Source organism: Microcebus murinus, chromosome 7 (genome assembly GCF_040939455.1).
Source record: "Microcebus murinus isolate Inina chromosome 7, M.murinus_Inina_mat1.0, whole genome shotgun sequence".
Classification (NCBI taxonomy): Eukaryota; Metazoa; Chordata; class Mammalia; order Primates; family Cheirogaleidae; genus Microcebus; species Microcebus murinus.
In genome coordinates, this window is record NC_134110.1 from 26949232 (window position 1) to 26969327 (window position 20096).

A 20096-nucleotide genomic window follows, 5' to 3' on the forward strand; every position below is an offset into this window, starting at 1 on the left:
TGGCAGATTGGACACCTGGGGGGCCACATGACTGCTGTCCTGGGAGTCCAAAGCCCAGATGTCCCGGCCCAGGGCAGGGCGGCAGGAGCTGCAGGGCCTACCTGGCCTCCCCTGGCCCTACCTGCGGAGGACAAGGGGACACCAAGGCCAGTCAGCGAAGCTCACCCCGGCAGCCAGGGCCCTGCCAGGGCATGCTAGCTGCACAGAGGAAAGCCACACAGGGAGGATGTGGGTTTTTAATTCCTTTTATTGAAGAAAAGAAAAGGAGAGAAAAAATAGATTCCCCCCTGCTTCTTCCTGGAGGGGGCTCAGTCCTGCCCCTGGGGGCTGCATGGGTCAGAGGGCTGTGCTCTCCGCCTGGGTCTGGGGGCCCAGGGCCCTGGAAGGTGTAGGGGCTGGCTGCTTCCCGAGGGGTGGGGGTGTCTAAAAAACGGTGCCAGGCCGGCCGGGCTGAGCAGCAGCTGCTCGGGCAGGCATCCTGGGGACGCTGGCCACGCTGGGCCCGTCCACTGTCCTCGGCCGCCAGCCCGCCTGCCTACCGGGGCTCGGCCCGAGGAGGGCAGAGTCTGAGGCACCTTTGGCCTCTGGAGCCCTGTGACTGGCCTGGCCACCGCCTCCTGTCCTCCATCTGGCTCTGGTCCCAGCACTGCGGGCCCTCTGCCTGGCCACCTCCGTCCGAGCGCCCTGAGGCTGGGGCGCGGGCTGGCCCGCCGCCCGTGAGCGTGTCTGTGCCCGTCCTGTGGCACAAGTGGGCAGAGCAGCATCCCTCCTCCGTGGCCCAGTGCGTGGCCGCCGCCCGCCCGCTCAGACCTCGGTCTGGAGGTCGATGATGTCCTGGCCCACCAGCGGGATCGTGGCACCCGACTTCTCCCACTCCACGTTCCTCAGCTCCATCGGGGAGGGCGGCAGTGGCTCCAGCTCCTTCTTCACCCACGTGGGCGTCCCGTGGGCTTTCCGAAGGCTCTCCCAGGGCCGCTTGTTGGGTGTCTGCTGTTTTTCTGGCTGCTGGGGTCCCGGCGGTGGATGAGCAGGAGACAAGGGAGGTAGACAGGAACCACGAGAGTGAGGAGGGACCAGAGCCGGCGGGAGGATTGCAGGGGCGGCGGAGCAGAGGGGCAGCGGTGTGAGCACATCACCCCCCAGACTCTGCCAGGGGTGCAGCTCCCAGGACTGGGGCAGGGTCTGGGGGGCTTGCAGGGAAGGGCAGCCTGGAGGCCCCACCCCTGTCCAGCCCCCGTATAGCCCCCTAGCCCTGGGAGCGGGCTCCTGCCCAATCAGCACCTCCTGCCCCAGCCCTGGCGTGGCAATGGGCATCGTGTGCCTTCCTGCCCTGCCACACCTGCGTGCCCTGCTCTCCTAGCATGGCTGGCACAGGCCCGTCCTCAGGAAAGATGGAATGAATGACAGCAAGTGAATGAGTGAAGGGAGTAGGTGGGAGTGGGCAGAAGTGGGGAAGAGGGAAGAAGGCAGCCTGACCCAAGGGATCCCCCACCTGCCCCCTGCCCTCCAGACCTTGGTGTCCGGGCCCAGCACCTCCTTGTCCTTCTCTGCAGCGTGCTGCAACTTCCGGTTCAGGTCCTGGAACATGTCCTGGTGCCTCTTCCGGGTGTGCATGATCTTCTGCAGGCGGCAGGGGTCAGGGTGGGGGGCTGGCAGTGAGTCCTGAGCCAAGAGGGGGGCACCGGCCTATCTGCCCCACCCACCCTGCCCCTGGCCCCTGGGGACTTGGCCCTCAGCCCTTCTACATCCTGTCTCCCCTCCCCTCCGCGCCTGCTGGAGTTGCCTGAGCTGCCTGGCCATGGGGGTCAGAGCAGGTCTGGCCCTAAGTGCCTGGGGAGGCGACTTCAGGACCCACCTCAAAGTCCAGTTCTGCATACCGAGACTTCCGCCGCTGCAGGGAGAAGGGGCTCGTGAGCATCTGCAAAGGGCTCCCTGAAGTCTCCCAGACCACAAGTCCAGGGCTCCCTTTGCCCAAGAGTGGAGACCAGAGTCCCTCTAACCCTTCGTCTGCGTTCAGGAGACCTGGGGATGTGTGTTCTGGGTACACGCCAGGTGCCCAGGCTCCAAGGCAGGCTCCCTTCCCCGGAGACACAGGGAGCCCAGCCAAGGGCTGCGGGCACAGGGTGGAGCCCCTGGGGCTGCAAGAAAGGTCAAAAGACGAGGCCCCAGGTGATAGGGACAGGTGGCAGGTGTATGTCCCAGGGCAGTGCCCTCCTCCCAGGCCAGTCTGAGGTCCTCCTAGGCCAGGTGACCACAGAAGCCCTTGCCCTCCTCCCCCTCCAGCTCAAAGGGGCCTGTGTGCCTCTAGGCCACCCCCCACTTGACGCAGCCCCCCCAGCTACACACTGGGTGTCAGGGACCAGCACCAGGACTGAGCAAGGGTCTGGTTTGGCCTGCCCGGGACATGTTCCCCAGGGCCAGGGAGTTCTTGACGCAGAGCCACATGCTGGGCCCTGATAGAGAACTTGGGGACACAGGGCGGCATCACCAGAGGCTGAGAGACAGGAGGTGGAAGCTGGCCTAGGTGGGGCTGGGAGCTCCCCAAGGTGCCGCCTCGTCTCTGAGCCCCATGTCCTGCAGGCTGGGTGAGGCTCAGGGACGCTGCAAGCTCCGGGTCATGCACACAGACTTGCTGTCCTGGCCGCCCAGTGAGCTAGACTTGCTCCTCACGCAGGCGCACACTTGGCTCGGGAGGCCCTTGAGCCCCTCTGAAATGGGGCAAGACCACCCTTTCTGGGCCTGGGGTGGGGACCACATTACAACAGGCATTTCAAGCACGTGCTGCACACAAGCTCCCCATGCTGAGGGCCCCGCAGGGCCTGGGAGCCAGGCTGGAAGGCAGAGAGTGTACACTTGCGTCCCGGGCTAGGGCCGGCCACTAGCTACCCCACGTATGCCTGTGCCCCTTCTTACTGGCAGGGGTGACCCTGGCTGCCACAGGCAAAACCCTCAGCGGCCCCACCTGCCCTGCTGGCCGGGTCCACCCACCACCCTGCCCCTCACCTCCAGGGAGCTCACGGACAAGGTGGAGACATTCTCGTTCTTGGTCCCCGTCCCCGTGCTGGGTCCTGGGTGGGCTGCAGGCTCCCCTCCTGCCTCCCCCAGGCTGGGGGGTGCAGGCTCCAGGGTGGGTGGTGGGGGCAGGGGCTGCTGGGGTGGCGGGGGTGGAGGTGGCGGAGGTGGTGGAGGCTGGGCGGGGGGTGGCTCGCGGGAGGGTGGGCTGCGGGCAGGCAGGCCGGCGTCGGGCGCCGTGCTGAGGTGGATGAGGCGGGTTTGGGGCATCTGGTCGATGTTGATGCTGTACTTGGTCTCCTCCTTGGGCTTGGGCCGCAGCGTGGCCGTGGCTGTGGGCAGGATCACGTAGCTCGTGTCCAGAGCCTTCTCCTGGGCCCGGCTCAGCTCCGAGTCCAGCTTCTTAAAGATGTCCCCATCGCCGACAAAGGAGGACTTGGGCGCCTTGTCCTTCTTTAGGGTCAGCGAGTGGTTGGGGAAGTCGGGCAGGGGCCCGCCGGGGTAGCGGGGCGAGCCGTGCAGGTGCAGCTTGGACACGTTGGCTGGCAGGCTGTTGAAGTTGGTGGGTGGCCCCTTGGTGTGGGCCAGCTTCAGCTTCTCCTCCTCGGGCAGCGACGGCCGCTTTAGCGTGCCTGTAATGGTGGCTGTGCGGCAGGCCGCGATGTCCTTGTTCAGCACTGCAGGGGCCGTAGGGAGAGACAGCAGGGACAGGTGGAGGGGGTCAGGGCAGGGCAAGCGGTCCCCAGCAGGAGATGGACCAGTCTGGCCCCGTGCTGCTGCCTCCTCCTGAGAGCCCTGGCCAAGTTCTGCTGGGCCCTGGCTTGGGGGCTGGCCTCGGGCACGTGTCACCCGCTTGTGCCTGAGGCTTCGGCATCTGTGGTTCCATTGCCTTTTCAGATGCGACTGTCACATGGGGTGCCTCTCCCGGAACGCTCTCCAAGAGGACAAATGGCTGTCACTCACACACTGCCCTCCCCAGCAGTCAAGGGTGGCCCTCGGTGCCTAGAAGCGCAGGAACACGGCTCCCCATGGTGGCCAGAACAGCCTGTTCCCATGGGAGAGGCCCCGCCGCCCCCGCCTGCTCCTGACGCCCACGGCCCTGGCACCACGCTCTGAGTCAGCGAGGGGAGGGTGAGCCCGGACTGGAGATCAGCAGCTCCCCAGGTGGCTCTGAGGCCCGGCTGGGCTCCCTGGGGCCCTGTACCTTCCGTCACAGCTCCTCCTGTGTCAGCCACGCCTCATGGCCTGCAAGCCTTGGCCTTGCTCTCAGACTCCGCCCTGAAGCCCACCTGGTCCTAGGAGGCGCGTCCCCCCTCCTGCACCCAGCAACCTCTCTCTGCGCAGTGGCACCGGGCCCAGGCTGCCCTGACCTGGGCTCCGGTTTGCCCCACATCCCACCTGCCAATCAAGTCAGCTTCCACTGGCCAGCAGGGAGAGCCCACAACTGCCACCCCCGCCCGATGGGTGCCCACCCTCCACACCTTCTCCTCTCCAGGGTCCCACTCTCCAAAGACGCAGTCAGGGCCCCTCCTTGGGAAGCCTGCCCTGATCTCCGCACCCCTGCTGCATGCTGACTGGTGACTGGCTCCCAAGCCACACTGGGCCTGGTCCCCTCCTCCTGCCTGGTCAGCTGCCCAGGCCAACAGCCACTCACAGTCCTGGCCATGCCTTTCTCTGGTCCCCTCAGAGTGCCCAGGCTACCAACCTGGGTCCTCTTCCCCATACTCTGGACGGCAATACTCTGCCCACCTCAGCCCCGCCCTCGCCCCTCACCCACCGCCACCTTCCCCACCAAGGCTGTTCACCCCTGCCCAAGGGTCAAGGCCACCTCATCTGTCCCAGGGCCACCCCACAGCCCACTAGCGCTGGGGGCCCCACCTTCCACATCCCCCACACTTTGCTCCCATAGGCAGAGCACACAGTGGATGGGCACGGGCACCTTCCCGGCACACACCAGCTGCAGACGGACATTCCTTCCAGGCCCCAGGTCCCTTGCTGGGCACCTCGGTCACCTCTACTTGCAGGGCAAGGTCTCTCCCTGGACACACTCAGCACTGCCGCCCGGCCCCCACCCTGCAGCCCCCACCCTGCCCGGCCCCCACCCTGCCGTGGCCACTCACCACATACCCACCCGCTGCTCACAACCCAGACGGTGCCACGACCACCTCGCTAAGAAGGAACAAGGGCTGGGAGAGGCCAGCGCACACCCAAGCAGGGCTGGGCCACGTCACTGATGCCCCAAGTCTTGGGGTCACCTCTTTGGGAGTTTTAGGGCTGGATCCCTCCCCACCCAGGCTGTCCCAAACCATCTACCAAGACCAACTCCAGGGAAGGCGATCCTCAAAGTATCTGACCACCTGAAAGAGCATGGCCACTTGGCCCCTCCACAGCCAAGAAAGACACACCTGCCACTGCCCGGCCATTTCCCAGTGCTGGGGAAAGAGCAGACATTGTTGCCTGGTACTTGGGGGTGCGGGGAGGAGCTTCCTTTCTTCCAGGAAGCCCAGTGCAGGCCTGGGGCTCAGTGCCAGGCCCTTCCCCCCACTTCCTCCCACTGCCATTGACCCCCCAGTCTGAAAGCTCGACCCGCCTCTCCCCAACTCTCCCCCCTGCTCAGACTAAAGATGAAGAAATGAAGGCGACACAGACATGGGCTCTGGAGGAAGACCAGGCGGGAGGTGGGTGGGCACGGCTAGGGTGGAGGAGGGTGGCCCCGCGAGGAGGATGGCGGGTGGATGCAGGGGCTGTGGTGCTGAGATGGGGCTGTGCTTGTAGCCTGGAGGCCCATCGTGGAGGGAGGAGGTGCTGGATCAGGCAGGGGAGGCCTCTAAGAGCCCCACCATCACCTGCTGAGCACAGGTTTCAGGACAGTGTTCTGGAAGCTTCTTCTTATGCCCCACAGACCCTCCTGTAGCCTCAGGGGAGCAAGTGGGGGTGGGGGCATGGCAGCCGAGGCCACTGCATGGGTCCTGAGTCTCCCACTCAGATCAGGACTGCCGGGGGAGGCGGGCGTGGATGAGATGGATGCGATGCGCAGGGTGAAGAGAAAGAAGCAAGTGGGCCGGCTTGGCCACCTGTCGCTCTCACCTGTCAGGCGCTCACCTGATCTACAGGCCAGATCCACATCCTTCTCGAAGTCGGTCTGCAAGACAGAGACAGCAGAGGGGGTGAGGGCCACGGGCTATCGCCTGCAGGGTGGCGCGAGGCAGGGGGTGTGCACGCGTGTGTGCAGGCACGCTCATGAGGGTGAGGGGTCCACACGCTCAACATGCCCATGTGGTGACTGTGCCTGAATGCTTTTGCCTGTGTGTGTGTGTGAGTGTATCTATGTGTACGAGCCTGCGCATTTGTGTGCGTGCATTGTTTATGCGTGCGAGTATGTATATACGGGAGTGCCTCTGTGTCTATGAATATGTCTATGTGAGCGTGAGAGTACTGTGTGTGCATGTGTATGTCAGTGCATGCATGTGTTTCTGTGTGTGTGTGTGGGGGGCACACGTGTGTTATCCCTCCAAGTTGTCTACGGAGCAGCTGACCCCAGTCCCTCTGGCTCTGTCTCCCCATCCCAAGCTTCAGGAGCAGCCCCAGGGCCTGCAATATCAGAACTGTCCTCTGTCCCTACATCCCTCCAAGGGACTCCACACCAGGGCCACCTGCTGCCACAGCCCTGGGAGGGAGAGGCAGGGCCCAGGTCAGCCACCCCTCTGGCAGTGGCATGGTCTCGGCTGCAGCACTGGCAGTGCAGGAGTGGGTGGCTCTTGGTACCCATCCAAGCCTGGGCATGTCCTTCTCCAGGGGCCACAGGGCTCCAGGGGACAGGCTGGCCCTTACTCTCAAACCTGAAGGTTCCTTCCCTGCAAACACAGGAACTGGGTTGGCTGAAGACAAAGCCTTCCCTCTGGGGGTAGAGGTCAGGCCAGGAGAAGCGTCAGAGGAGGGGGAAATTGTGTCCCAAGAGACAAAGTATCTGTTGGGGCCCGTGAGACCTGCTCCCTTCCAGATGGAGACACTGAGGCTGGGGGCTGGTGGGCACACTTGGACATTGCTCAGTGAGCGGGAGGTGGCCTGCTCTCACCAGAGGACCTGGCCCTCCCCCACTGGGGCTGGATGCTGGCATCTGCTGAGGCCCTGCCTGTGACCCTCACAACCACCATGAGGCAGCTGGGCACTCGAAGACCTGGGGACACCTCCTGCTGCCAAGGTCACTCTGTGCTGGTGGGCAGCAGACTCCCAATGGCAATTCAGAGAGTTCACTCAGGTTGTGACCAGGGCCTAAAAGGTGGCCTGATGGGGTGGGCATCAGGGAGGGCCCCCTGAAGGAGGTGACCAGCCAGAGTGGGCAGGGAGCATTGTCTGGGGTGGAAGTGCACTTCAACGGAGAGGGGCAGGAAGCCACTCCAGCCGCAGGCTAGGTTGAGACAAAGCCAGGCCAAGCAGCTGCTGGGGCCCTGGGGCCTGCAGGGCCGAGGCAGGGTGTGTGGTTCCACCCTGCACATGAGCCTCCAAACACACATGTTGAGCCAAGGCAGGAGGACCACTGTCAGGGGCAGGTCAGGTGATGGAGGTGGCAGGAGGAGCCCTGGGCATAGGGCTGTGAGCAAAAAGGTGCTGAGGCTGGGGTGTGGCGAACTGGGGGTGTCTTTGGGGGATGACAGAGGGACATTTACACACAGGAGCCCAGTGCTTGGGGGGTCCTGGGCTGCAGCCCTCCCTGTGCAAGGTCCTGGGTGTGGATGGGCCTGAAGGAGGGCAAGACCACACTCACACAGCCAGGGGTGGGCAGAGGGGAGCCCAGGGAGGTGGTGGTTGCCAGGGCACAAGCCAGTGGACAGGTGGGAGGAGGGAGGCAGCAGGTGGAGGTGTGGCAGGAGTGGACAGGCCAGGCTGGCCCCAAGGCATAAACCGAATGAAGCAAGGTCCTTCCCTGGGCTGAGACTGAGGGTGGTGAGGGTGGGCAGGGGAGATGTCAGGGGGCAGAAGGGCAGGTGACAAGCAGAGGGTGGTGTCTGGCCAGAAGGAACCACTGTCGCCAGGAGGTGGGCATGGAGTAGGCACCAGCCTCCACCCAAACTCTTCAACTCAGCTCTTCCCAGCTGAAAAACCTGGACCAGCGATTTCACCTTGGCAGGTCTCAGTTTCCCCAACTGCAAACTGAGTTTGGAGTTCTTCCTAATGGGGCTTCCAGGGCCTAGCAGAGGTCTGGGCACAGGGAGCATCTGGAAGCACCTGGTGAGGGGTGCCAAGGAAGAGGTGGTCTGCATCCCCCCCACTCCTACTCCTACCATGAGCTGGGCATGGCCGTTCTGGAAGGAGCCCCCGGAGTCCCCGTTGCCCTCCTCCTGCCGATCGACCACACGGCATTTCACAGCGTCCTGGACCTGGGGAGGGACAGCCAAGAACATGAGTGGGCAGCCACCCCTCACCCGCACGGAGTCACAGAGACCCCACCAAGAGCAGCATCTGTGGGAGGAATAGGGGCCCCGTGGCAGTGGGGGCTTCCCTCACAGGGCCACCACTTCTCTGCAGTGTCACAACCCACCCAGTGGAGACGGGACAGAGATGCCCACAGCAGAAGAGCCCGGCCCTGCTCCCCCACTGCACCCGTCATAGCACAACTCAATCACACGGGGCTCCTGGCTGCAGTCCGCCAGTAAGGACCTGGCACCTGTCTGAAGGGGATCCAGGCCTATCCTGAGTCACCAAGAGCCTCAACTTCCTGGCTGCCCTGGGCGCTCCCTGCCCTGGAAGTGTCCGTCAGGGCAGCGAGGGCTGTGCCATGGACGGCCAGCCCTGCTCCCTCGGTCAGCTGCATCCTAAGAGCAACACGCCCGCTAATGACGGGAGCAGGCCCTGTGGGGGTGCAGGGGCCAGCCCAACCAAGCAGCCGGCACAGAGCTTGTCACCAGAGAGGCTTGACAGCTACACAGGGGACGTTATCGAGTCAGGACACAGGAGGAAACAGCCGACCGTCCATCTCCCACGCGGCAGCCACCTGTCAGCTGCTCTAGGCAGAGCCTCATCTTCCAGAGCGGAGGCTCCGGGCGCAACTCTGTGCAGAGGGAACCGTGGCTCCCCGGAGGAGGCCTGAGCAGAAGTTGGGAGAGGTAGGAGGTGGATGTGCCGGGGTGCCTGGCTGCCAGGCACACACCACCCATGGCCACCCGTGGGCCCTGTTCCTTCCCCTCAGCGTGTGCAGCCTACCCCTCCTACCAGGCTGAAGGGGACGGAATTCCAGAGAAGGCAAGAAACTTGCCCAAAGCCATGTGGCCCGTGAGAGGCAGGGCCAGGTCTGAAGCCAGGGTCTCATGGCTTCTGGCTCTCTAACACCAGCTCAGTCTCCTAGGCCGCCCACCAGGGCAGGCCTTCTTCCAAGCCTGTCCCTCAGGAACCAGCCTGCAGATATCCGAGCACCTGCTGTGCGCCCGGGCACTGGCAGACCTGATCCAGGAGAGGCAGATCGGAAAGTGCCTTCTCTGGGGGCGTGAAGAAGAGCTGAGACTTCCAGAGTCTCTCCTGTCGCCTCTCCAGGACTCTCACCTGGCTAGCCTCAGCCCTGGAGACCCAGAGTCTATCGCACAGATGAGGGACTTACTTGTTCACCTGCAGGAACGTTCCACGCCCACAGGGCCAGCTGGGCTGCCTGGCCTGGCCCATCTTCCTCACATGTCCCCAGTAGCCTCCCACAGGCTGAGGCCTGGGCAGGGCTCACGGCCCCTCAGCACCTGGCCAGGCAGCAGGGCCCCTCCCTCTGTGGGCCTCTCTGAAGGCCCTGGGGCACGGAACCTACACGCAGGGCTGGGAACTCACGGAGGCTGCTGGAGAAGTCTGGCCCTCAAGTCCCTGTCCCACCCACCATGGGAGGGCATGGGGTCTCCTGGTCCCTGACCCCACGTTCTTAAGTTTCTTAGCAATGAGGCTGCATATGTCCCACCCCCTAGGCGCTCTGCCTCCTGTCATTGGAGCCTCTCCTCTCCACTGCTCCCCTGCTCCTCCATCCCTGCATCCTTCCCTTGGAAAGTCCCCTGCTGGTTGTCGTAGAAATCTCTCTGATTCCTGTCTTTTCTATTTTGCCGGAAACGGCCTCTATTTGTTCTCTTTGTCCTCCTGGATCTGTGTGCTCTTGAAAAGGCCCTTTGCCATCTTCCTGGGTGGTTCCAGGGAGGAATGGGGGTCACCCACCCACTCCAGGCCTTCAGCCACATCCTGGCTCTGACCTAGAAGCAGGTGTCTTAGTCCATGGATGTCACATGCATGTGTTTTCACATTTCCACCTCTGCAAGATGGGATACTTCACCCTAATCACTGCCACCAGCCATGTGCTAGGTGGGATGCAGTTTGGTGAAAACCTTCTATTGACGCCTCTTGGAAAGGTCCAGAAAATGCTAGAAGTAGGAGTCTCAGCTGCTCTGAAAGCGGTTTCTCTCTGCCACTGGTGCCTGCATTCCTGTAGGCCCCACCTGCCCCTGTCCCCATGGCCAGCTCCAGGCAGCAGGGCGTCCTCAGGAAGAAGTCATTATGTTAAGTCATTCCTGGCAGCCCGGCTGTGTGCTGGAAACAGGGCCAGCCGCTGTCCCATTGTTGATACCCTTCATGAAGTAAGTGCACGCCCTGTCTGGATCACTGCAGCCTAGAGCAGCATTGAGGGCCTCCCAGAATCTCCCCACCGAGGGCACTGGGGAAGAGCTATCAGCCACATGGCAGCCCCGAGGGCACCATGGGTGCCAGTGCCTGACACGGGCCGGGCGAGGACCCACCTCTCTGCGCAGGATGCAGTGCACCATCACGATGACGAAGCCCTCCAGCGAGTCGAACACCGCGAAGAGGATCTGGAAGAGGGCGGAGCGGCGGTCGGTGACAGCGAGCACAGCCGACATCCAGGTCAGCGCCAGCAGCGGCAGCACCACGCAGGAGCTCCACAGGGAGGCCCTGGGGACGGAGGGCGTCAGCGCTGCCCCGGCCCCGCCGCCCATGCTGGGGAAGGGGACACCCCACCCCACAACCCCCAGTGGAGCACCGCCTCTTGTCACTGGGGGCTGGGGCCAGGCCCCTTGTCCTCTCTAGGGTCCATCTCCCTCAGGGTCCCCCAGCCCCTAGGCTGTGACCTGCACCCTCTCCCCTCCCCAGGGCTCCCCACCCAATCTTCCCCACACCCTGCCTCCCCTCTCTCCTGAGACCCTAGGCTGGGGAGAGGCCCTCGGTCAACACTGAGGTCCCAGCACCTCCCTCAGGAGCCTAGAGGTCCAGGGGGCCTGAGGGGTTGGGCAGGGGTGGAGCTCTTAGGGACAGAACAGGCTCCTGAGTCCAGGACAGACAGGGGAGGGTAGGAGGCTGGAGGGGCTAGGGCCTGGAGCTGCTGGCTCTGTCCGGGGCCCTCAGCCAGCCCAGGCCCCAGGCAAGGGATCCAGGCCCAACTGCAGTGCAAGGTGGCTTGGGGGAAGGGCATTTGGCAATGGGGCAGGGGGCCAGAGCCCCAGAGCTCAGAGACCGGGGGGGAGAGAGAAGCTGCAATGGGACAAGACAGAAGACAGACGGATGGACAAGGCCAGGCAGGGGGTCGGAGAAGACAGACAGACAGTAACAGACAGGCCAACAGGTGTTTCCTCATCTGGCAGGCCTGCTCTGTCCACCCCCTCCCAGCCCCCCCCCCCGGCACCCTGCCTGGACCTTTCCCTGTGGCTGTGCCCCCCCAGGCCTCGCTGGGAGCTGTGCAGGCCTGGCTCTGCCTGCACCACTCCATGTGTGGCCTGAGCGGGTCTCCCCGTCCTCACAGTGGACATCCTCACAGAACATTGTGCATTCTCAAGGAGCTGTGGACAGAAGGTACCACTGGCTGTTTAAGGAATGTGCCCTGTCCCCATCCCAGGCACTGTCATAACCCTGGGGGCCAATAGCCTGGAGACCACTCATGGGGCACCCAGGCCTTGCCCAAGGGCCACCAAACTCACCATCATACCAGGGGTGGGGCTGGCATCACACTCACCCACCGTCCCCTTAAAGGAGAAGCAGGGGATGGGACAGAAGGACTGAGTAGGGGGTGGGGTTGGGCGCCAGGTGGCCGCTGGAGCACCAGGGCTGGGGAAAGCAGTGAGGAAGACTGGGGTCTGGTCAGGACAAGGAACCCCAAAAGCAGAGGGCAGAGGGCTTGGCAGGGGGCCAGAAGGCAGCAGCTGCCTCCAAACTGCATGCTCTGTTTTTCCCTGCCCTGCTCCTCCCCACTCCCCGACCTGGCCCAACCATAGCACCACTCCCATCTTCGTGGGGCCCAGCCCAGGGGACACCTTGGTCCTTGTCCTTGCCTCTCTGGTCCTCTGATGGACACAGCCAGCTATGCCTGCCTCCTGTAGTTTCCTCCTCGACCGGCCCTAAGTCCCAGGTCCTCCACCCCAGGCCTGACCCTGCTTTTCTCCAGCAACGCTGTTCTGAGAGAGTCGCCTGTCCCCAGCCTCAGTTGTCACCGCATGGCTGTGGCTTCGACATGTGCAGGCCCAGGGTCTGAAACCACAGCCATTGACTCACAGGAGTGCATAAGATAGAAACTCCTGGTCCTGCCCCAACCAACATACCCCCAGGTCTCAGGGGACAGCTGCCCTGGCCACCCACCCTCCAGTTCAGGCCAGAGCCAGAGTCGCCCCGAAGCACCCCCAACCCTCCTGGGCACAGCACAGGCTCTAGTCACCTCACAGGTGACACCTCCCTTCACCCCCAGACAACTGCGGGGTCTCTTGGAGGTCCCCCACCTCCCACAGGTGCTTTTTACATGGAAGCCCTGCCTACGCAGGAGACCCTGCCCTATTTCAAAGGCTGCTCTGCTGACACTGCCTGGTCTGCACGCCTCCCTGGCACTGCGGTGGCAGGCACGGGCCTTGTCTGTTTGCTCCCTGCTGTGACCCTGCACCTGGTACAGTGGCTGCCACCAGGAGGCCCTGCACAGATGTTTATATAACCAACAAAAGACTCAGTGACACCCTGAGCAGGGCTTTCCCGGCTCTGGGCCTCCATGGTGGGGGGCTGGCTCATCTCCCTCCTCCCTGCAAAGCAGGCCTCTGTGAGCCTCCCCCAGGGAGGCCTCGGCCCCATGAGACACCTTCCCGCTGCCTCCCTAGGTTACCGCACTCACAGAGCCCAGGTCCTGCAGCTGCAGAAACACTTTGCAGAGGCCAGGATGAAGTACCCGGAAGGTCCAGGGCTGCCAAGGGAGCTCTGCTTGACAGATGCCCCCAAGGTCTGTGTGGGAGGGTCACCACATCAGACTTGCTGCCTGACCTCCTCCACTAGGAGCAGGTAGAGCCCCCAGAGCACCCACGGTGTGGCTGGCACCGACACAAAGAAAAGGCAATGCCAACCCCAAAGAACAGCGTCCTCCCCAGGACAAGGCGGGCCACTGTGGACCCCGGGCACAAGCCAGCCCACCCTCTTCGCTTGGCCCTCTGGCCACATCCACCCAGGCTAGTGACCACCCTGAACCTGCTCCTGGGGCAGGTCTCACAGCTCCACGGCCAGTGCCCTCTCCCACGGACAAGAGAACCCTCGGGGCTGGGAAGCCGAGACGCTGGAGGCCAGCTTCCCCCAGCTGCACCCACAATGCCCACCTGCCCTGGGGCTGCCGGGTCACACTCAGCCCTGGGCTGTGGCTGCCTCTCACTCTCTCACACACGCACACAACACTCACATATACACACACACACCTCTACATGCTCAATGCTTGCAAGTGCACACACACACACACACGGAGGCACCCAGTCACACACATGCACACTCACTTGCACTCACAACACACCCAACCACACACTTGGACACATGCATGAACCCGGCTGTGCTCTCACACACATAGGCACACACACATGCGCACACTCAGGTACCTATGCCCACACCAGGTCACGCCCTCACACACACACACTTACACGTACCCAGCTGCACTGCACTCGCACACACACTCACATACACACAAGTGCACAGCTGCACACCCAGCTGCAGTCACACATGCACCCGGCTGCTCTTCTTTGCACAGTCTCTCACAGGTTCTTTAACACTCACACGGCCCACACGGGGCAAAGGTTTCCCACCAGGCAGGTCCCCTGCTTTCCCTGCTCTGCCACAGAGATGCGGAAGCCTCAGGCCCAGGCACCTGCAGTCTGGGCTCTGCACAGGCGGACGGGAGTGGGGTTGGCAGGCAAACACCTCCAGAACCAACACACCGCAGCATGCAGCCCAGCCCCACACCAGCCCCTTCCCAACTGCAACCGCCTGCCACTGCCACACCCTGCCCACAGCCTGCTCCCTGCCTCGCGCCTGTCCCTGGTGCTGCCAGGCCCTACGGTGGCCTTGCCGGGAGAACGGAAGAGAGCCTGGGGAAGTAGAGGGGGTGGTCCAGGAAACCCAGAGTGGACAGCAGGAAAGAAAGAAATGAAAGAAAAACATAAAACAAGCAAAACGTGAGTTAGAAGAGAGCAGAGCCCTGCAGGCAGGGCCGAGGCCAGGAGGCACTAACATGGCATTACTGGTGGCGTCGGAGGTGGCATCGGCGGCAGAGAGGACTCCACATTCGGCACATTTGAGGGCACGCCCAAGGGGGGGCTGGGGCAGCTGACTGCAAGTGAAATTAAAAGGCTGAAACAAAAGCGAGCCCACTGTTCTCGCGGAAACCAAGGGGTGCAAAACAAAAGAGCAAAACAAACCACATGGGAGTCCAGCCTGGAGCCCCCACAATTCGGCCGATGGTCCTGGGGGCTCTCGTCCACCTAAGGAACCCAGACCTGGGGCCACAGGCTGCACAGGGCCAGGTGCGCAGGGAGGGGGACAGTGCAGGTGTCCGTGCACTGTGTTCAGCTGAGGGAGAACTCTCTGCTTCTGTCTGCAAAAAGCAGCAAGTTCCCAGGGGGAGGCTGCTGCCGCCTTCCCCTCACTTCCTGTGTATCCACAACGGAGATGACCCACACAGTGGCGTGCCGCAAGTCCTCGTGGGCGTGTGTATGCATGTGTGTGTGTGTGCATGTGTGCTGGGTGCCTCCCCGTCTCCAGGCCATGCACAGCCACATGGTGAGTCTGGGTGTTCCTGAACGCGTGTGCGCAGCGCCAGGCTGGCACTGGGGAGGGCAGGCAGTGCACAGGGCATCCATGACTGGGCTCAGCTCCAACAGCGACTCGTCCCCCCATAAACCTCAGTTTGCTATCAGATGGGAGCGTAATAACAGAATCGCCTCGACGGTTACTCCGAAAAGTAAGCAGACACATCAGCACCAGGTTCGCTCAAGGGATCACTGCCGCCTGTGCCACTAGGCAGTGCCTGGCGCTCAGATCCTGGGGTGGCCACTGTCTCAGGAGCGTGTGCAGGACAGTGTGCTCAGAAGCAGGCGGGGCGAGGCCGTAGGGAAGCCTGCTCCAGCCTCCACTTGCAGGCCCAGGAGGAGGCGCTACAACAGGGCCCAGACCCAGGGCCCCCAAGACACCCCACGCCAGCTCAGCTGCTTTGTAACCAGGGCCAGAGCCCACCACCCAAGGGAAGGCTTCCTGAAGCTTCTGTCCACTGGGGGTAGGAGGAGCCGGGAAGAGAGAGTGAGACAGAGACAGAGACCGAGCGACTGAGCAGGACGGGCACAGAGGGAGGTGGGGACCCCACACAGACACCAGCCGGCAGGGGGACACACAGAGCAGGGGAGGTGAGGCGGGGGCTCATAGGGAGGGCAGGACATAAGGGGCTCGTGAGCCCGTGGTCAGGCCCCACGCCACGAAGCTCTCCTTCTGTGACCAGAGCCCCGTCCATGAAAGGAGGAGCAGCAGCACCGTCCTGAGCGCCCCCCTCGCCCTCACCTGGGCCCCACCACCTGCAGGGCAGTGTGCCCTGTGGGCTCAGGTGCCCCCAGCCCCACCTGACCCCTGAACCGTCTTCTGTGATGGAAGTACCACTAGGACCATAAGCCAGCTGCACAGAAAGGGGACACCCCCTGAGGGACACACAGCAAAGCTGGCAGAGCTGGAGGGAGGCCTGGGAACGGAGCACCTGGCCTCCGGCCTTCCTAAACAGTCAGCCTCACTGCTCCTCAGGACCTTACAGGTCCCACCCTGTCACAGGTCAGATGGAGAAACTGAGGCACACAGTGAGACCAGGGCTGGCTGTGAGCCTAAGCAGGCCTTTGAACCCTGTGCCTCAGTTTCCCTCCTTGCTCTGCGGTCCCCGGCCCTGCAGTCTCAGACTGGGTGATGGAGCATCCTCCATCACCAGGGGGCTCTGGGAGGGCGGGCTCTGGGTCTTCTCGACTCCAGGCAGGTGAGGAGCGAGGGCCCGGGGCCTACCCTGCCCGCTCCTTCAGCTTCTTGTCCGTGATGCCGTCTTTGGACACCAGCTTGTTGAACACCAGGATCCCAATCACCATGTTCACCTGCCGGGCAGAGAGGTGGGATGTGGGGGCCAGGGGACCACTGCGTGTGCACGGGCCAACTGCAGCCACAGCGACAGCAGCCCCCATCCCACCAAGGGTCACCACCATGCAGACCTATGAGGACCCTCAGGTGACCTCCAGCCCAGCTGCCTCTCCGTGCACCACCCCACACCATCAGTTCCTCTGCTCTGCCCCTCACGTCCCTCCAATGCCAGGGAGCTCAGCATCCCCAGGGCTGAAGATGCCCTCCCCAGCCGGTACCTGTTTCAGGGGTGCCCTGCATGCTGGCCCAGCCGGGGTGCATTCCTCCCACACTCTGCTCTATGTAGACCACCCTTCCCTCTGATGGCTTCCTCACCTCCCCGACACTCCCATGGCACCAACTGCCCCCTCCCTGGCTGGGCACCTGCACCCAGAAGGTTCTTCTTGCTGTCTTAAGGTCTCTCATGCTGCTGCCCAAGCTCCCACCAAGAACTGTTCCCAGAGCACCCCTGTCAGCTGCCTCCACAGCTCTGAGAACCTGGGATCTCCCCTCTCTTCTGGCCTTCTCTGCTGGCATGGGGCAGAGTCCTGGCTCACACCCCACCCCACCCCAATCCCATTGCCAGAGGGTCCCTAAAGGCCCCCCTTCAGGCTCCCACTCTGAAAGAAAGGAGCAGCTGGCACCCTGAGGTGCAAAGACAGGTCACCTCAGGCCCATGTTCTTGCAGTGGGAGTGTGGGGGACCCTGGGACTCAGTGGGCCCCTGGACCAGGGACCCCACACCCTGCGGCCCAATAGCTGCCTGAGCTCCTGAGTCCACATGCAGGGCCCTGAAGGGAAAGTCCCCAGACTTCGACACCAAAGGCTCAGCCGGCCTGATGGGTGGTGTCTTTCATGGGCAGCCTGGCTTTCTGGGCAGGGAAGGGGGACGGGCACCCTGCCTGCAGCAGGCCCTGCTGGGCCCCAAGTCCAGGGCTCAGGCTGCACCATATGTCAGTGTCAGCCCCTACCCTCCTGATGTGCCCTGAGAGGGGACGTGTGAGGTTGGGGGCTCCTGCCTCAGGTCTTCCTTCCCCAGTTCCCAGGTGCTGAGGTTAACACCTGGAGGCATGGACAGGCCTGTCGGACTCGCCTGCCTCTGTGCCTTCAAGGAATTCCAGCAGCCAGGTGCTGGGGAGGGGCTGGGGCCACCCAGGGATGCAGCCCCAGGCTCCTCCAACTTGTCCCCTGCAGGGTCAGCCCCCACCCCTGCTCCTCTGCCCTGTCCAGCCTGTGCCTGGTCCCCACTAGGAGGTGGCGCAGCCCTGTGGAGACAGCACGTAGCAGCAGGAATCTGTGGACATGGACACCGCTCCTGGGGGTGGCAGGGGAGGGCAGGTGAGGGCGGCTCCAGAACCCTGACGCTACACCAAGGGGCACAGGCTGGCCCAGCCCATCTCATGGCTGGACGGAGTGGGGGCCAGCGACCTTGGGCAGGTCCCCCAAGTTCCTCTTGACCCGTGGACAATAACCCTGCATGCACCTGTCACAGCCTTGTACTCCTCATCACACAAACGTGGGGAACCAGTGGGAAGAAAAATCCAAAGCCCAAGAAGGAAAGGTCCTTGCCGCTAGGCGGTGGGCAGCATGGCTCAGCAGTGGGCACTTATGGTCCCGCCTGTACACTCCCCCTGGCTTCTGTCACCCATCCATCCACCTGTCCCCACTCCTCCCCTGCCTTGTGCTCACCAAACCTGCACGGATCTCCTGGCAGGTGGTAGTTGGTGCCTACTAATCAGGTGAGCTGATGCTCACAGGTATGAAAGGTGCTACCCTGGTCTGGCACCTATACTCTGAACACCCTGAGGGCAGGTCAGAGAGGGGCTGTGGATGCCACCCACCCCTTGGCAATTAAGGTGACCCTGAAAGGGCAGAGGGTCTACCCCAAGGCCTGGCTCTGGGGCAGGTGAGAGCACCAAGGCTCTGGGAGGCGAGGGGCCAGCCTGGGACAGTGGGGAGGGGGTCCGGGCAGGTCAGTACCAGCACAACAGCGGCCGCCGGTCCCACGAAGGCATAGAGCAGTCCCCCCTCCAGGGAGAGCCAGCAGCTGGGGAAAGACAGGCCATCAGTGCCACCCCCACACCAAGAGGGTACTGCCACCCCCAGAGAGGGCACTGCCAGCCCCAGAGAGGGCACTGCCAGCCCCAGAGAGGGCACTGCCAGCAGCTGGGGGGAGACAGGCTGTCAGTGCCACCCCCACACCGAGAGGGTACTGCCACCCACAGAGAGGGCACTGCCAGCCCCAGAAAGGGCACTGCCAGCCCCAGAGAGGGCACTGCCAGCAGCTGGGGGGAGACAGGCTGTCAGTGCCACCCCCACACCGACAGGGTACTGCCACCCACAGAGAGGGCACTGCCAGCAGCTGGGGGGAGACAGGCTGTCAGTGCCACCCCCACACTGAGAGGACACTGCCACCCACAGAGAGGGCACTGCCAGCAGCTGGGGGGAGACAGGCTGTCAGTGCCACCCCCACACTGAGAGGGCACTGCCAGCTTCTCAGCAGGGAAGGAGAGAAGCTGGGAAGCAGTGAAAAAAGCCAACACTTATTAAGCACCTCCTGTGTGCAGGGCAGTTCACATACATTCTTCAGCTTTAGAACCCTCCGGAGCCCCTAGGCAGCCATCATCACCCCATCTTACAGATGGGGACAGACCCAGAGCAGAGTATGCACCTACTTAGAGCCACACAGCAGGAGGACTGGGCTGGCAAGTCAAAGGTGGCCGGACACTCCCTCCTTCCCTAGTCTTCTTCCTGGGGCCTTGGGCACACCCTCCTTCCTGACATGATATGGATGCTGGGCTGGATCCCCGGCCCACTCACCTTAGGCCTGTGGTCTCAGCAGCTAGCCCTGTGCTCACACATCTGGCCTGGCCCCTCCCCACACCCAGGCATCAGCCCCACCCTCCTCACTTCTCTGGACTTCCCCCACAGTGCCCACAGGAACCTCAAACCCAGTGAGGGCCACTCAGCTTTCCCTCTGCCCTGAGCAGCTTCCCTCTGCCTCTCTGCCCTCTGGCCTATGTTGTCTGTCAAACAAACTCCTCTTCACCCTCCAGAACCCTGCTTCAATGTCCCCGTCCACTCCTGATTCACCCCTTCCTCCAGCAGGTGGGATGTCCCCTCCTCTCATCTCTGGGAACGGTGCTCAGATTCCCCTCCTGGTGGCCACTCCCTGGATCCTCATCAATGCCCGATCCCCAGCACTTCCCAGAGAGGGAGGCACTCCAGGGCCCTGTTGAATGCTGTCCCCTGAGACCCCACTCAGCCAGCACAGTCACCTCCTCCTGACTCTCACTCTCTACTGTTCCCTCCCCATAGGCGTGGCCCCTCGTGGCTTCAGTTCCCTGCCGCCCTCACCTGGTCCTCCTGTCCCATCCTGCACCCCAGACCCTCTCTCCCCACTTCCGAACCCATACTGCCTCAAGGATGACCCTGAGCCTCCTGGCTTGGCATGTAAGGCTCCCAGGACCTGGCCTCGGTGACCCCATCTGTGAAACAGGGCTGCAGCTCTCACCCTCATGCAGTCCTCACTCTCGTCAGCACTGTGCACAGGGGGGCTCCCCACTGATCAGATGAGGAAACTGAGGCTCAGCTGGGTAATGGGCCTGTCCAAGGCCACCTAACTAGGAGGCGGCAAGCTCTGACAGCCCCAACCCCACTGCTCTTGATCCCACTGCCCACTGCGCT

At 63.2% G+C, this 20096-nt stretch overlaps 1 protein-coding gene across 2 annotated transcripts in view; it reads right to left on the bottom strand.

Moving 5' to 3' along the window:
* Nucleotides 1-229: 229 nt before the first annotated feature.
* Nucleotides 230-20096, bottom strand: part of ADGRB1 (adhesion G protein-coupled receptor B1) — an 87147-nt gene continuing 67280 nt past the window's right edge. The window contains exons 23-31 of one of the 2 annotated variants that reach the window (XM_076004972.1): nt 18390-18456; nt 16303-16388; nt 10767-10938; nt 8295-8390; nt 6115-6154; nt 3004-3689; nt 1856-1891; nt 1513-1620; nt 230-1002 (exon numbers count right to left, since the gene is read on the bottom strand). In XM_076004972.1, the coding sequence (XP_075861087.1) occupies nt 805-1002; nt 1513-1620; nt 1856-1891; nt 3004-3689; nt 6115-6154; nt 8295-8390; nt 10767-10938; nt 16303-16388; nt 18390-18456 (1489 nt within the window). In that variant the 3' untranslated portion in view covers nt 230-804. Of the gene's footprint in view, nt 1006-1512; nt 1621-1855; nt 1892-3003; nt 3690-6099; nt 6155-8294; nt 8391-10766; nt 10939-16302; nt 16389-18389; nt 18457-20096 lie in introns of both variants that reach the window. The other variant, XM_012751751.3, reaches the window with a different exon arrangement.